Source organism: Mastomys coucha, unplaced genomic scaffold (assembly GCF_008632895.1).
Source record: "Mastomys coucha isolate ucsf_1 unplaced genomic scaffold, UCSF_Mcou_1 pScaffold23, whole genome shotgun sequence".
NCBI classification, from domain to species: Eukaryota; Metazoa; Chordata; class Mammalia; order Rodentia; family Muridae; genus Mastomys; species Mastomys coucha.
This window is the reverse complement of record NW_022196906.1, coordinates 117,770,332-117,785,288: the sequence shown is the minus strand read 5'-3', so window position 1 is coordinate 117,785,288 and position 14,957 is coordinate 117,770,332. Positions and strand designations below refer to the sequence as shown.

At 42.0% G+C, this 14,957-nt stretch overlaps 1 protein-coding gene across 1 annotated transcript in view; it reads left to right on the top strand.

Moving 5' to 3' along the window:
* The window catches only part of LOC116073740 (sodium- and chloride-dependent transporter XTRP3B), a 37,056-nt gene that overhangs the window by 15,289 nt on the left and 6,810 nt on the right, over positions 1-14,957 (top strand). The window contains exons 2-7 of the mRNA XM_031345775.1: positions 425-565; positions 2,186-2,277; positions 4,126-4,353; positions 5,979-6,089; positions 8,509-8,750; positions 9,577-9,739. Of these exons, the coding sequence (XP_031201635.1) occupies positions 425-565; positions 2,186-2,277; positions 4,126-4,353; positions 5,979-6,089; positions 8,509-8,750; positions 9,577-9,739 (977 nt within the window). The remainder of the gene's footprint in view (positions 1-424; positions 566-2,185; positions 2,278-4,125; positions 4,354-5,978; positions 6,090-8,508; positions 8,751-9,576; positions 9,740-14,957) is intronic.

The following is a 14,957-nucleotide window of genomic DNA, read 5'->3' as shown; positions in this document are numbered from 1 at the left end:
AAAGAAGCTCTGGCCAGCAGAGGCAGAGAGAGTAATACCCAAGTTGCTGGGGCCAGTGACAGTTTGCCTCCCAACATGGAAGTATTCAAAGATTTAAACAACTGACCATGGATGCATGTCATCCATGGATGGGTGCAGAAAAATGAATGGATGGAGAGACCAGATGTGTGAATTGATGAAAAAGAGTTGGATTGATAAGATGGAGGGAAGATAGATGGTAAGAGGGACAGCAGAGAGATGGGTGTGTGGAAGGAGGAAGACACTGGGCAGAAGAATGGGGAGGGTCAGTGGAAATCTCTAGGGGAGATGGATGAAGTAGAATGAGGACTGGATGGGGAAAGTCAGGTGGTAGAAGCACAGTTGCATGGGTGGGGGCAGGGTAAAGTCCATCTGTCCACACCGACATTGATGCTCCTGTCCACAGGGAGTTTCCTGGTCCCGTACATCATCATGCTTATTGTGGAGGGGATGCCACTCATGTACCTGGAGCTAGCCGTGGGGCAGCACATGCGGCAGGGCAGCATTGGTGCCTGGAGGACCATCAGCCCCTACCTCAGTGGTGTCGGTATGTGGGATATTTTTCAGTTTCTGGCAGATTCGTGGTCCTGGACATCACAGATATGCTGGTTGCTGTTCATTAGCAGGACCTGTGACGGGGTGGACTGAAAGCTCAGGGAGGGCTTCCATGGAACTTGAGCAGAGTGGGCCCTGGATTCTGACCCCCACATGCAGCCTCTTAGAGAAACTCCCACCTTAGAGCATCTCCTCTCTGGACCTCAGCTTGAGATTCTGTGAATGGTTGGACAAAGCTTCCTGACACAGAAACATTTATTCAGTCCCAGCCACCTACCATCTGAGAATGTAAACAACTGTCCTTTGCTTAATGTGTGCCTGGTACTGACATGGCATGCAAGTGTGTGAGCTCATTTCATCTTCACCACACCACACAGGGGCTTTGGGGCACCATAAATGTTGCCAGAGTTTCGAAGCCAAGGCACCTATTCATACCAGGTGGCTTTGCTTCTCACCATACCTTTTCAGAATGTCCTCCATTCACTATCCTCTGATACCTCTAAGAAGACATGGTTCACCTCCCCTGTAAAAGCCCAGGAGGTATGGCCATCAATAGCCACAGTTATTCTGAGTATCCTCCCAGAAAGGGGAACAATTGCTCAGGAGCAAGGGTAGGTCCTCACTGTAGCATAGGAAAGAGAGTAACTAAGTCCCTAGGAGCACTGATACCCACTTACTGGCCATATTTCTCCTCAGTGGTGGTGATACTGATGTATTCCCATCAAGACCTAGGTCATAACTTAAAAATGGTCCAGTGTACATGTGGGATGGCAAGAGCTGGGAACAGTGCTCCTAGAGGCCAATGTCAGACCACTCCAGGGCAACTCTCCCTTTCTACAGAGCTATCCTAGTCTTTTCACAAGTCTGACTAAGGCAGTGGGTCTGGTTCCTTCCACACCTCACGCCTCTGCTACACTCCATCTCTCCTGATAACTGAGGGATGAGTTTGGCCCCAGTGACTCAACCTCATCTAAAGGGAATAATTGTCACAGTGGGCAATAGATGATTCTGCTGAGGCTTATATCCTGATTCTGTTGCGTAGTCTTTGTTTTCTCTTCTATTAATGGGAACACTGTCATGAAATGGCCCCATAGGCTCATAGGGGCAACTATTTGATAGGATTAGGAGGGTTTGGCCTTGTTGGGGAAAGTGTGTTATTGGGGATGTGCTTTGGGGTTTTAAAAGCCCAAGACACTTCCAGTGCCTGTCTTCTTCCTGGTGTCTTCAGATCCAGGTGTAAATCTTGTCTGTGTACTACCATGCTTTCTGCCCTGAGGATAATGGACTACATCTCTGAAACTGTATACAAGCTCCAATTAAATCCTTTCTTTAATAAGAGTTGCTATAGTGATGGTGTCTCTTCACAGCAATAGAACACTGACTAAGACACATCAAGCACGTAGCCCAGGACCTAGCACTTAGATGTCAAAAAAACAGAAGAAGTTGGGGAGTTAAGCCTTGCAAACAAATCACAGCTGTGAGGTCATGTTTAGAAAAAGCCTGGAGGGGAAGTATTCCTGCCCTGGGTGGTCCCATCATGTCTGTCCTAGAGATGCTAACAGGTTGGGCTATCCACACCTGGTTCAAACCATGGACTTCTTATTCCTTTCAGGTATTGCTAGCTTGGTGGTCTCGTTTTTGGTCTCTGTGTACTACAACGTCATCAACAGCTGGGCTGTCTGGTATCTGTTCCACTCCTTCCAGGTGAGCAGAGGCCTGGCCACACCAGACAGGGGAGAGGATGTAGGCCTCTAGGAGGAATGGAGAGGTTTGTGGATTATAACTTAAAGGGAACCTGGGGAAAGGCATACTTCCAAACATCCATTGCACTTCTGATTCTGATGTTCCACATTAAAGGGAGAGAAACTTCTCTAAAAACAAAGAAGATGGGGGCAGCTGGTAGTTGTCTATGGGAACATCCAGGTCAGAGCTGGCCCTGCATCCACTAGATATGGCCTACTTGGAGACAGGGTCTCAGTGAAATGATGTCCTAGAGTGCAGACCTGGCTCCCTGATGTTATGTAGGGTAACCTTGACCCACTAGATAATGCCACTGGGTCTTGTGAAATGTGGCCTTGAAGCCAAGAGATTTCTCAGGCTTCCTTCAATGAGTGGCACCTTTTTATTCTATAAATTCAACCTCATAGAATCAAAACCTGCTCAACAAGGGATTTATCCTAAAACGGGCTTAACTCTGATCAGATTTCTTTCTCTTCCTTAGTCCCCTTCAATACCTCTGAGCGGTTGGCCTTCAGTTATAATCATTGACTGACATCAATTAAGTTAATTTGATTTTAGGTGCCAAAGAACCCTGTTCAAACAACCCAAAACAGAAGAGGGTTTTCCTGCCAACCTCTGAGTCTTCTAAGTTCAGGTCCTGTTGATTAGTGCTCAAAAGAAGTCACTAGTGCCAGGATATCTGGCTCAAGGGCCTCAATAGCTTCAAGGCACTGGAACTCACCTCCCTCTTGTTCCACACTCAAGGACCATGGGATGAAACATCTATCTATACTCTTAAGGGTATTCTAAAAATGAGCTGGCTGTGGATGTTGAAAGTGTACTAACTGACTATTGCTTTCTCTGGCTTGTTTAAGTTAAGGAGAGGGAGGAAAATCCATGAGTCATTGCAAGTCTTTTTTTCTTTTTCTTTCTTTCTTTTTTTTTTTTTTTTTTTTTTTTTTTTTTAGTTAAAAAATGATGAGTGTTTTGTCTGCATGTATAACTGTGTACTACATTTAAACAGTGCCTGTGGAGGTCAGGAAAAGGCATCAATCTCCTAGAACTGGAGTTACAAATGGTTGTTAGTGCCATGTGGGTGCTAGGAATTGAACCTAGGTCATCTAGAAGAGCATCTAGTGTTCTTAACTGCTGAGCCATCTCTCTGGTTCCATCATTAACATGTTCTGACCATCTTAACAAATGTTGCAAGAGCTTAGAGTTTAAGCTCCCAGTTTGGCTGTTGCAGTGATGGTAGGTCAGAGTTCTCTTGTTGTACATGGTCTGGTCACTGTCAAGATACTAGTAACAGAGACTTCTAGACCCATAAGAGAATGCAGTAGTCCTCAAAAAACACCTGCAGAATTGCAATAAGTAGCAACACTTAGTCAGCTTTACTAGAACACAGTAAGCTAGACACCAACTAATAAAGAGAAAAGGTTTGTTAATTTACATATGGCGTCTAGTAAAAATGAAGTTTAGCAGAACATCATGGCCTAAACATGTATAGGAGGAAGTAACAATGAAACCAGAATAGAAAGTGAGAGACAGGGTTCTTTAGTTCCTCAACATCCCAGTGACTTCTTTTTTGGCCTGCCTCCTAAAGATCCACAGAACGTTCCCATCCAGGAGACACAGCCTCTGGGTGTGGATCCTGAGGGAATGTTCAATGTCCAAACCAAACCAGTCATCCTCCTGATAACCCAATACCTTGTCAGCCTCAAAGGCTGCAACCATTTGCCAATAGAGAACCAGCCTCCTCCTCTATATTCCATCACCCCACCAAGTCCTTGACTTTCCTCTTATGTCTCTGTTGATTCTCACTTCATTCCAAAGGATCCCCTGCCGTGGTCTGTCTGCCCACTGAATAGTAACCGCACAGGCTATGATGAGGAGTGTGAGAAGGCTTCGTCGACACAGTACTTCTGGTACAGGAAAACACTCAACATCTCACCGTCCATCCAGGAGAATGGAGGAGTGCAGTGGGAGCCAGCGCTGTGCCTCACCCTGGCCTGGCTTATTGTCTATCTGTGCATCCTGAGGGGCACTGAGTCAACTGGCAAGGTGGGCCGGGGAGCATGATGGTGCTGTTCCTGGATGACCATGGAGAGATGGGTGCCATAGTATTCACAGAGGGCCATGGAGAGGAAAGTGTCTGTCCTAGTTAGCTTTAACAGTCAGCTTGACACAAGCCCAGAGTCACTTAAGAAGGGAGTCACAGTTGAGGGGTTTCCCAGATCAGATTGGCCTGTGCACATGTCTCTAGGGGATTTGATTATTATTATGTTCATCTTGAATCAAGTTTATTCTCTTGATTACTTCATCAATTTATAAACATGCTAGTGTCTACAGTCTCTAATTTAAATAATATTATGTTAATATGCCAATGATGGCCTTATTAATTGATATAAGAGGGCCCAGCCCACTATGGGTGGAACCATTGCCTGGGTAGGTGGTGCTACACTGTATAAGAAAGCTAGTTAAGGGACTGGAGAGATGGCTCAGGGGTTAAGAGCACTGATTGCTCTGCTGAAGGTCCGGAGTTCAAATCCCAGCAACCACATGGTTGCTCACAACCATCCATAATGAGATCTGACTCTTCTTCTGGAGTCTGAAGACAGCTACAGTGTACTTATATATAGTAAATAAATCTTTAAAAAAAAGAAAGAAAGAAGGAAAGAAAGAAAGAACAAATGAAAGAAAGAAAGAAAGGAAGAAAGAAAGAGAGCTAGTTAAGCATGAGCCTGAGAACAAACCAGCAAGCAGTATTTCTTATTAACTTCTGCTTCAAATTCCTTCTTGAGTTCCTGCCTTGACTTCCTTCAGTGATGCATGTCAGCCAGATTAACCTTTCCTCCCCTAAATTGCTTTTGTTTAAAGTGTTTTGTTATAGCACAGAAGGGAAACTAGAAGGATACTAGAACTATAGTATACACAGAGAACCATGGAGAAATGGATGGCATACTGGACAAAGGATGTATTCACAGAGCCAAGGAGAAATTTTTAAAGGCAAATATGAGGAGGATTATACATGATATTTAAAGACTGAAGTCCTTGAGCACAAGGACTTACAGCAAGGGACACTTTAATCGCAGACTGAACCTAGTTGCTAGGTAGACCTATGTGATATATTTCCAGGTCCTTTTTATTTCCATTGTCTTTTGTGACAATTACTATCAAGCAGTTATACATAAGAACTCTTTCATAGCCTCCTGGTTTTCTTTACTTTTGTGTTAGAGGTAATAAAGTTGACTCTATTTTTATCTTGAAAACTTTCAGACCATGTAAAAGAATTTTGGTACTTCTTTGAGTTGTTGCTAGCTGTGGGCAAACTCCTAAATCATTTGATCCAAAGACTGTGCCATGATCCAAGCAGATAGCATCTTCCTAGTGATATAAGCAAGTGTTTGGCTCTATTTCCAAGTTAGCTGTGCTGTTCTCTGGTAGGACAGCTTTAGGCACCATAAAAAATAACTTCCCTTGAATGAGTTTTTGTTTTAATCTCTTAGTTTTTAAGAGCTCACAGGTTTTATATTATTGATTTAATTTCATATATTTTAAAGATTCTGTAAACATAGTTCTCTTCAAATCAGTGATGTATATTGATAATGTCAAGACGGCTTTTTTGCCTACTGTTGCATAGCTCTTTTCTCCCAACTGAGGCTGACTCTGCTTCTGGATGCCCACAGGTGGTCTATTTCACTGCATCAATGCCTTTCTTTGTACTCATCATCTACCTGATCCGGGGCCTCACACTCCATGGAGCCATCAATGGCCTGGCATACATGTTCACACCTAAGGTATGAGCTGCAGGAAAGAAGTCCTAAGGGTGCTGCTACCCATTTTGGTCCCTTTTGGTATTCCTGGGAAAAATCATGGTATGAGGAAGAGATATAACTAAGGTGGATGGTGCGAACCCAAGATTGGGCTAAGAGCTATGGGTGATTATGGGGCTGGATCACCTCCTCTGACAAGTCATTCTGAACCCTACACATTATGGAGCATGAATTCCCCTGTCCGTTCCTTCCTACACTTTTGCTACCCCAATGATTGTTCTCCCTTGTGCCCATTATGTTTCAGGTCTCACCCAAAGTCCTGTCTAGGTGCCTCACTAAGCTGATGATCACAGATGCCACTCACAGTCATGTCCCTTCTCTGTCCCCCTGCTTGCTTAGACCCTTTCCCTACAGGGTGCAATGGTCACTGTCTTAGCCTATCTCCAGGCCAGCGTTCTTCAATGGAAATAGGTCATATTATTTATTTAGCAAATGTTGTACCTGGAGACAAATGCCTGTAGCAATCCTTCTGGGGACTCACTTAGTGTGACAGCTCTCAGGCCTGAGGCATCTTAAACCCTTACCTCTTAGCTTTGTGGTTTTCTAGGATTTATCTAGCAGCAGAGGCAATTTGTCTTCTTCAACTCTTCTCAGCCTTGGCTGTCTTTGAGACCTATTCTCTCTACTCCTACTCTTCTCTTGGAACTCTTTAGCTTTCCCTGTCACTGCTGCTGCTTTAATGGTGGTGGTGTCATCATCCTGTGTCCTTCTGACTCTACTATCACTTCCTCAATCTCTTCTTCCTGTACCTCCTCCATCCCACTCTAATACTGATGGTGAAATTCTGATGCTGTATGGCCTTTTCTAGAAAGACTGAACAAATGCTGTTTGTCCTAGATATGGCACCAACAGCATACCAAAGAAACAATTCTGTCCAAAGCTAACTTGGTGAACCAAGGCATTACTAAACTACTTACAGGAGCATGGGTGACTCAAAGGAAGGGAAGCTAAATCACAGAGAACCCACCCCTGCATAGGAAATGACTCCTAAAAGCTACATTCCAAGAGCATTCAATTTGTCTCTTCTCTCCAGAAGTTATTCCCACTTTAATAATCTTGGCGAGTGGCCTTGTGACTCTGTTAAATTTCAGGGGCCTCTTGAGACCTTGTCAGTTTCATTTACAGTTGAATCTTAAGGAGCCACTCTCTAGGGGGAAATGTTTCAGTTGGGAGGAAATAGCTATACAACATCAGGCAAGAAAACTTTACACAAGAGAAGACTCTTATGAGGTCTAATGCTGCATGAGAGTAATATGGCCAACTCAAAAACTGTGCCAAGTACCTGCTTATATAGCCAGAGAAAGAATGTGTTTGCATCAATCATGACAGTTGTGCAACTGAAATACTGTTTGTACCAATAACAGGCTGCCTCCCCTGACAAAGGAGTATATTTCATAATGATTAATTTTTTTATGTACATTGATGTTTTGCCTGCATATGTGTCTGCGAGAGTGTGGGGTCTCCTGGAACTGGAGTTACAGATATGTCTTGTGCAACTTTTTGTGGACCACTAGAAGTTTAAATAATGACTCACAGCATTCTAATGTAGTTCAAAGCTTAGACGTTTTGCTGGGTAGTCTTCCAGCTACTGTCTAAACTTAGCCTAACTATTCTAGCCTATAACCCTTTACCTCCACTCCACTCCAGTCCAGGTCTGTTCCCCTCTGTGTTTGCTTTCAGTTTTCCTGCTTCAGCTTGCCTCCCAGATCACTCTCTCTGCCTGGAAGTTCCACCCTCATACTTCCTGCCTCAGCTATTGGCAGGAATAGCTTTATTCCTTTATTACAACTAATCAGCAGCAAGATAATACTTGATATAACTCTAAGATTGCCTTTAGACAGATGAGGAAGGACAAACATTTACAAAAGCAAAGCTTGTGATGGACCATAGAATGACAATAAGATCCTGCCAGCACTTAACTCTCTGCCCGTATAGTAATCAGCAACTGAAAATAAAGGGATATACCTTCACACAATGTGAACTGAGGTTACCCCAATAGTTATGAACTGCCATGTGGGTGCTTGGAATTGAACCCAGGTCCTCTGGAAGAACGGCCAATGCTCTTAACTGCTGAGTAATCTCTCCAGCCCCAAGAGGCCTTCTTGGCTAGTAGGGAAAGTGTTTTCCCTCTGGCATAGATGAAAATGGCTGTTAAAATTCAGCCAGGGTTGTGATGGAAAATTGTTCGTTGGAAGCTGTTTGAAACAGTCAAGGTTTAAGCAGTGCCTTCTAGATTAGGGATATGCTTTGGCTGCAAGTAGTTCTGAGACAATGCAGCCTCCTCTGACTGGGCACAACATCTCGGCCAGCATAAGGGCAATCTGTCTTGTTTTTTGGCTAATAATCTCTATTAAAGAGAATTCTATCCCTCTTGGCCTTCCAGATTGAGCAGCTAGCCAACCCCAAGGCCTGGATCAATGCAGCCACACAGATCTTCTTCTCACTGGGCTTAGGGTGTGGTGGCCTGATTGCTTTTGCCAGCTACAATGAACCCTCCAGTGACTGCCAGAAGAATGCTCTCATTGTGTCTGTCATCAATAGTATTACCGCCATCTTTTCCAGTATTGTCACCTTCTCCATCTACGGCTTCAAGGCTACCTTCAACTATGAAAACTGCTTAAACAAGTGAGTCTAAGCTGTCCCTCAGAGTTTCAGGCCTCAAGAAGGCAAGGCTCCAAAGCTCTGAGCTGAAAGGGTGACTGGGAAGGGCTAGGTTCCCAGAAGTCAAGAAGTAGACAAAAAATACCAATCACTGTTAGGGCCTACAGTGTGAGATTCAGTTCTCCTTTCTCAATTGCCAATGGCTGCCTTCTGCCAGTACCAGAAACTGGGGCCATAAAGTTACCTGTCTTGCAGGGAATAGGCAGTTTAAGGTGGTCATTGCATTGGGCAGAAAAGGGTATTCAGCAAACAATGCTGTTGTCTTTGGTCCCATTCCCCATCTCAAGTGTAACCAAGACCTCTCTAGAGGTCAGAATCTCAGAGACTATATAATTTACTGTCTGAGGCTTTCCTCAAACAGAGGACCATCTTTCAGATGTTAAGATGTCCAGTAGGGTGATCACTGACCATAAGTAGTTATTTCTACAGTAGATTGGAATAAAAGTCAGTATACATACAAATAACTTGAATATTGTTATGAATTTAACTTTAAGTGATCCTGAGGTTATTTGGTTACTCAGTGGTATTAACCGTATTAAACTGTGATGTTACATTTCTAATACTCTATCCAATTTCATCAGATATTACTAGTCAAAATATTAAACAGTCTCATTGTAGGATCGGGGTTCCTGGCCTCCATCCTCTGCTCAGATCTGAAGCTTTGACACAGGCATCCAGAGTTGTCTTCCTTTCAAAGGATCATTAATCCAGAATCTCTCTCCTCAGTGAGATTCTCAGAGGTGTTAGGGCCTCTTAGTCATGAAGGTCAAGATGGTGGTCTGCTCTGCAGGGTGATTCTGCTGCTGACCAATTCTTTTGACCTTGAAGATGGCTCTCTGACAGCCAGCAACCTGGAGGAGGTGAAGGACTACCTGGCATCTACTTACCCAAACAAGTACAGTGAAGTGTTCCCACACATTAGAAACTGCAGCTTGGAATCAGAGCTGGACACGGTAAGAGGCCTGGGAAGGGTGGGGACTGCTTCTCTCCACACAGTTAGTTCATAAGGACCTGCAAGAGCCTCTATACAGTGCATGAAGACAGGAAACTGGATTGTTTTCCCCGACTCAGAGATAGGAGGGACTGGGCTCCTGCTCTTCCACCAGCTACTTAGGATCTTGCTGGAAAGCTCTCCTGGAGTCTCCCTGTAGTCTTCCCCACCTTTCCTTCATCTCTTTTGAAGTTTCAAAAACTCAGAAAAGGCAGAGGAGATAAGGTAACATGCACACCATATCTCAAGTAAACGCTGCAACTTTTGTCATTTGGACACACACACACACACACACACACACACACTGACCCACCATTGAACAGTTTTATGTAGATGCTGTCTACAGCAATACTGAAAATACATATATTTTTCTCAATATAAATTTTAAATAACTCCAAACATATTAACTATATATTTTAAAATAACATATCACTACTAGTTTTTTTAAATGAACATAAATAGATAAAGTCTTTTTGTTTGTTTGTTGGTTTGTTTTGTTTTTAGTAGAGCTTAAAATCTTGGCTCTTACTGTGGTACAAACCCAAAATAAGAACAATTTTTAGATATTGGATTTCATTGTAATAAGGCTGTACTTCAATGACCCTCACATCACCAAAGGATTTTACCTCCATAGTAGCTAAGCTAAGAGTTGACAGTTCTGCTGCACCAAGGAATGGATTTTAGGCACGATTTTTGGATACAAACTTCCTGCTATGGTCAAAACTATTTGGCTTGAGTGAGTGACTTCATTCTCAGCCCACAGAGAACAGGTTACATTTATTTAAAAAATGGTGTGTGTATTAAGATGGTCTATCCATGAAGTCATTCACCAACTGTTTCAATGAGCATGGTTCTGTTTGGAGGGTGGCACAGACATTAGGTGAGGGTAAGAATCTGGTTCATTGGCTGTGATAATTTTAAAAAGCATTCATCTCAGAGAAAGAATAACTTATAAAGTCCTCTTCTTCAAACTTGATACAATAGTTACAAACATCAAGCAAAGTATTCAGTCTCACTCTTTGTTATTCTCTTACAAGCCACCTCCCAAGTTAATTGTCTACATTTCTTTTGGCTGTATAAATAAATCTGAAATATGTAAACTGTTCTGAAAGCTATAGTATAGTGTAAAAACATCAAATAAACAATCCTAATAGGTTGAGATAGGAGAAGCATAATTTCAAGACCATTATGTGGTACACAGCACAACTCTGTCAGGTACAAACAAGCAGAAAGTGTATATGGATTGTACAATATTGGACCTATTTCTCCAATTACTAAATTAGATTCCCAGATGATAGTCAACAAATTTCTAATTCCTCTTCCTTTTGAATTTCAATCGATTAGGATATGTTGGTAATATTAATTTTCATATTAAGAGATATTAAGGAAAAGTAATTATTACTTCCTGTTATTTTTGTTGTTAGAGGTGGAATTATGTTTAGGTGGGTTTGTTGAAAGATTACTTTGCTGCTTCTTCTAGGGTGTAGTTTTGCTCCTTATGTTGGTGTTTTCCATCTATTATCCTTTGTAGGGCTGGATTTGTGGAAAGATATTGTGTAAATTTGGTTTTGTCATGGAATAACTTGGTTTTTTTTATTAGATATTTTCTTTATTTACATTTCAAATGATATCCCCTTTCCCAGTTTCCCCTCCGGAAAAAAACAAAAAACAAAAAACAAAAACCCTATTCCCTCCGCCTTGCCCCTGCTCACCAACCCACCCTCTCCTACTTCCTGGCCCTGGCATTCCCCTACACTTCGATACAGAGCCTTCACAGGACCAAGGGCCTCTCCTCCCACTGATGACTGACTAGGCCATCCTCTGCTACATATGCAGCTAGAGCCATGAGTTCCACCATGTGTACTCTTTGGTTGGTGGTTTAGTTCCTGGGAGCTCTGAGGGTACTGGTTAGTTCATATTGTTGTTCCTCCTATGGGGCTGTAAACTCCTTCAGCTCCTTCATTGGGGACCCTGTGCTCAGTCCAATGGATGGCTATGAGTCTCTACTTCTTTATTAGTCAGGTACTGGCAGAGCCTCTCAGGAGACAGCTATATCAGGCTCCTGTTAGCCAGCACTTGCTGGCATCCACAATAATGTCTGAGTTTGGTGATTGTATATGGGAAGGATTCCCAGGTGGGGCAGTCTCTGGATTGTCCTTCCTTCATTCTCTGCTCCATATTTTGTCTCTGAAACTCCTTCCATGGGTATTGTGTTCCCCCTTCTAAGAAGGATGGAAGTATCCACACTTTGGTGGACTATCTTGTTTTTCTATTTATGGTAATTGGGAGTTTTGCTGGGTACAGTAGCCTGTGCTGGCATTTGTGTTCTCTTAGGGTCTGTATAACATCTGCCCAGGATCTTCTAGCTCTCATAGTCTCTGGTGAGAAATCTAGTGTAATTCTGATAGGTCTGCCTTTATATGTTACTTGACCTATTTCCCTTACTGCTTTTAAAATTCTTTCTTTGTTTAGTGCATTTGGTGTTTTTATTATTATGTGATGGGAGGAATTTCTTTTCTGGTCCAGTCTATTTGGAGTTCTGTAGGCTTCTTTTATGTTCACAGGCATCTCTTTCTTTAGGTTAGGGAAGTTTTCTTCTATAATTTTGTTGAAGATATTTACTGGCCCATTACCTTGGGAGTCTTCACTCTCTTCTATTCCTATTACCCTTAGGTTTGGTCTTCTCATTGCATCCTGGATTTCCTGGATGTTTTTGGTTAGGATCTTTTTGCATTTTGCATTTTCTTTGACTGTTGTGTCAATGTTTTCTATGGTATCTTCTGCGCCTGAGATTCCCTCTTCTATCTCTTGTATTCTGTTTGTGATGCTTGCATCTATGACTCCTGATCTCTTTCCGAGGTTTTCTAACTCCAGGGTTGTCTTCCTTTATTGTTTCTATTTCCATTTTTAGATCCTGGATGGTTTTGTTCATTTCCTTCACCTGTTTGATTGTGTTTTCCTGTAGTTCTTTTTTTTTAAGATTTATTTATTATATATAAGTACACTGTAGCTGTCTTCAGACACACCAGAAGAGTGCATTGAATCCGATTTACAGATGGTTGAGAGCCACCACGTGGTTGCTGGGATTTGAACTCATGACCTTTGGAAGAGCAGTCAGTGCTCTTAACTGCGGAGACATCTCTCCAGTCCCACCTGCAGTTCTTTAAGGGGGTTTTGTTTTTCCTCTTTAAGGGCTTCTAGCTGTTTACCTGTGTTCTCTTGTACTTCGAGGTAGTTATTTATGTCTTTCTTAACGTCCTGTATCATCATCATGAGAAGTGATTTTAGATCCGACTCTTGCTTTTCCAGTGTGATGGACTTGCTGTAGTGGGAGAACTGGGTTCTGATGATGCCAAATAACTTTGGTTTGTGTTGATTATTTTCTTACACTTGCCTCCTGCCATCTGGTTATCTCTAGTGCTACCTGCCCTGGCTAATCTGATTGGAGCTTGTCCTTCCTGTGATCCTTGTTGTGTCAGAACTCCTCAGAATCAAGCTGTCTCTGTGATCCTGTGATTCTTTGGTCCTGTGATCCTGAGCCAGTTAGAGCACCTGGGAGTGGAGCTTCCTCTGGGTGTTGTGGGACTGGCTGCGGAATTTGTGCCCAAGGTCTGCTTAGGGCACCAGCCCAGGACAGACTGGCATTATTTTCTATCTCTTTTATATAGTGTCTTTCCTCCAATTTCTGTCACTTCTTTTTATTGCAAAAGAAAGATAAAATTTTTATTTGAATCTGGTTTGAAGTCTTAAGGAACTCTTATGAATTCCCATATTTGTTATATGTCCTAGTTAATTTTCTTTTGCTGTGAAAAGACAACTTGGCCAAGACAATTTATAAATGAGGTTTATTGAGGATCACAGTTCTAAAGAGTTAGAGTCTGTAATTATAATGGCAGGGAGCATGGTTTAAGATGCCTCAGGTTCATCCAGGTTTTCGAGTTTTGTTGAGTATAGGGTTTTGTAGTAGGATCTCATGATTTTTTGGATTTCCTCAGTGTCTGTTATGTCTCCCTTTTCATTTCTGATCTTGTTCATTATGATACTGTCTCTGTGCCCTCTAGTTAGTATGGCTAAGGGTTTATCTATTTTGTTGATTTTTCTCAAAGAACCAGCTCCTGGTTTGGTTGATTCTTTGTATAGTTCTTTTTGTTTCTATTTGGTTGATTTTAGCCCTGAGCTTGATTATTTCCTGTCTTTGACTCCTCTTGGGTGAATTTGCTTCTTTTTGTTCTAGAGCTTTCAGATGTGCTGTCAAATTGCTGGTGTATGCTCTCTCCAGTTTCTTTTTGGAGACATTTAAAGCTATGAGTTTTCCTGTTAGGACTGCTCTCATTGTGTCCCATAAGTTTGGGTATGTTGTGGCTTCATTTTCATTAAACTCTAGAAAGTCTTTAATTTCTTTATTTCTTCCTTGACCTAGTTATCATTGAGTAGAGTGTTGTTAAGCTTCCATGTGTATGTGGGCATTCTAATGTTTATGTTGTTATTTGAGGAACAGCCTTAGTCCATAGTGATCTGATAGGATGCAAGGAATTATTTTAATTTTTTTGTATCTGTTAAGGCCTGATTTGTGACCAATTATATGGTCAATTTTGGAGAAGGTACCATGAGGTGCTGAGAAGAAGGTATATCCTTTTGTTTTAGGATAAGAAGTTCTAGACATATCTGTTAATTCCATCTGTTTCATAACTTTTGTTAGTTTCACTGAATCTTTGTTTAGTTTCTGTTTCCATGATCTGTCCATTGCAGACAGTGGGGTATTGAAATCTCTCATTATTGTGTGCGGTGCAATGTGTGCTTTGAGCTTTAGTAAAGTTTCTTTTATGAATGTAGATGCCCTTTGATTTGGAGCATAGATGTTCAGAATTGAGAGTTCATCTTGGTAGATCATACCTTTGATGAATATGAAGTTTCCCTCTTTATCTTTTTTGGTAACTTTTTTGAACGATTTTATTCTATATTAGAATGGCTACTCCAGCTTTTTCTTGGGACCATTAGCTTGGAGGATTGTTTTCCAGCCTTTTATTCTGAGGTAGTGTTTTTGTCACTGAGGTGGGTTTCTTGTATGCAACAAAATGTTGGGTCCTGTTTATGTACCCAATCTGATAGTATTGTCTTTTTATTAGGGAATTGAGTCCATTGATATTAATAGATATTAAGGAAAAGTAATTGTTGCTTCC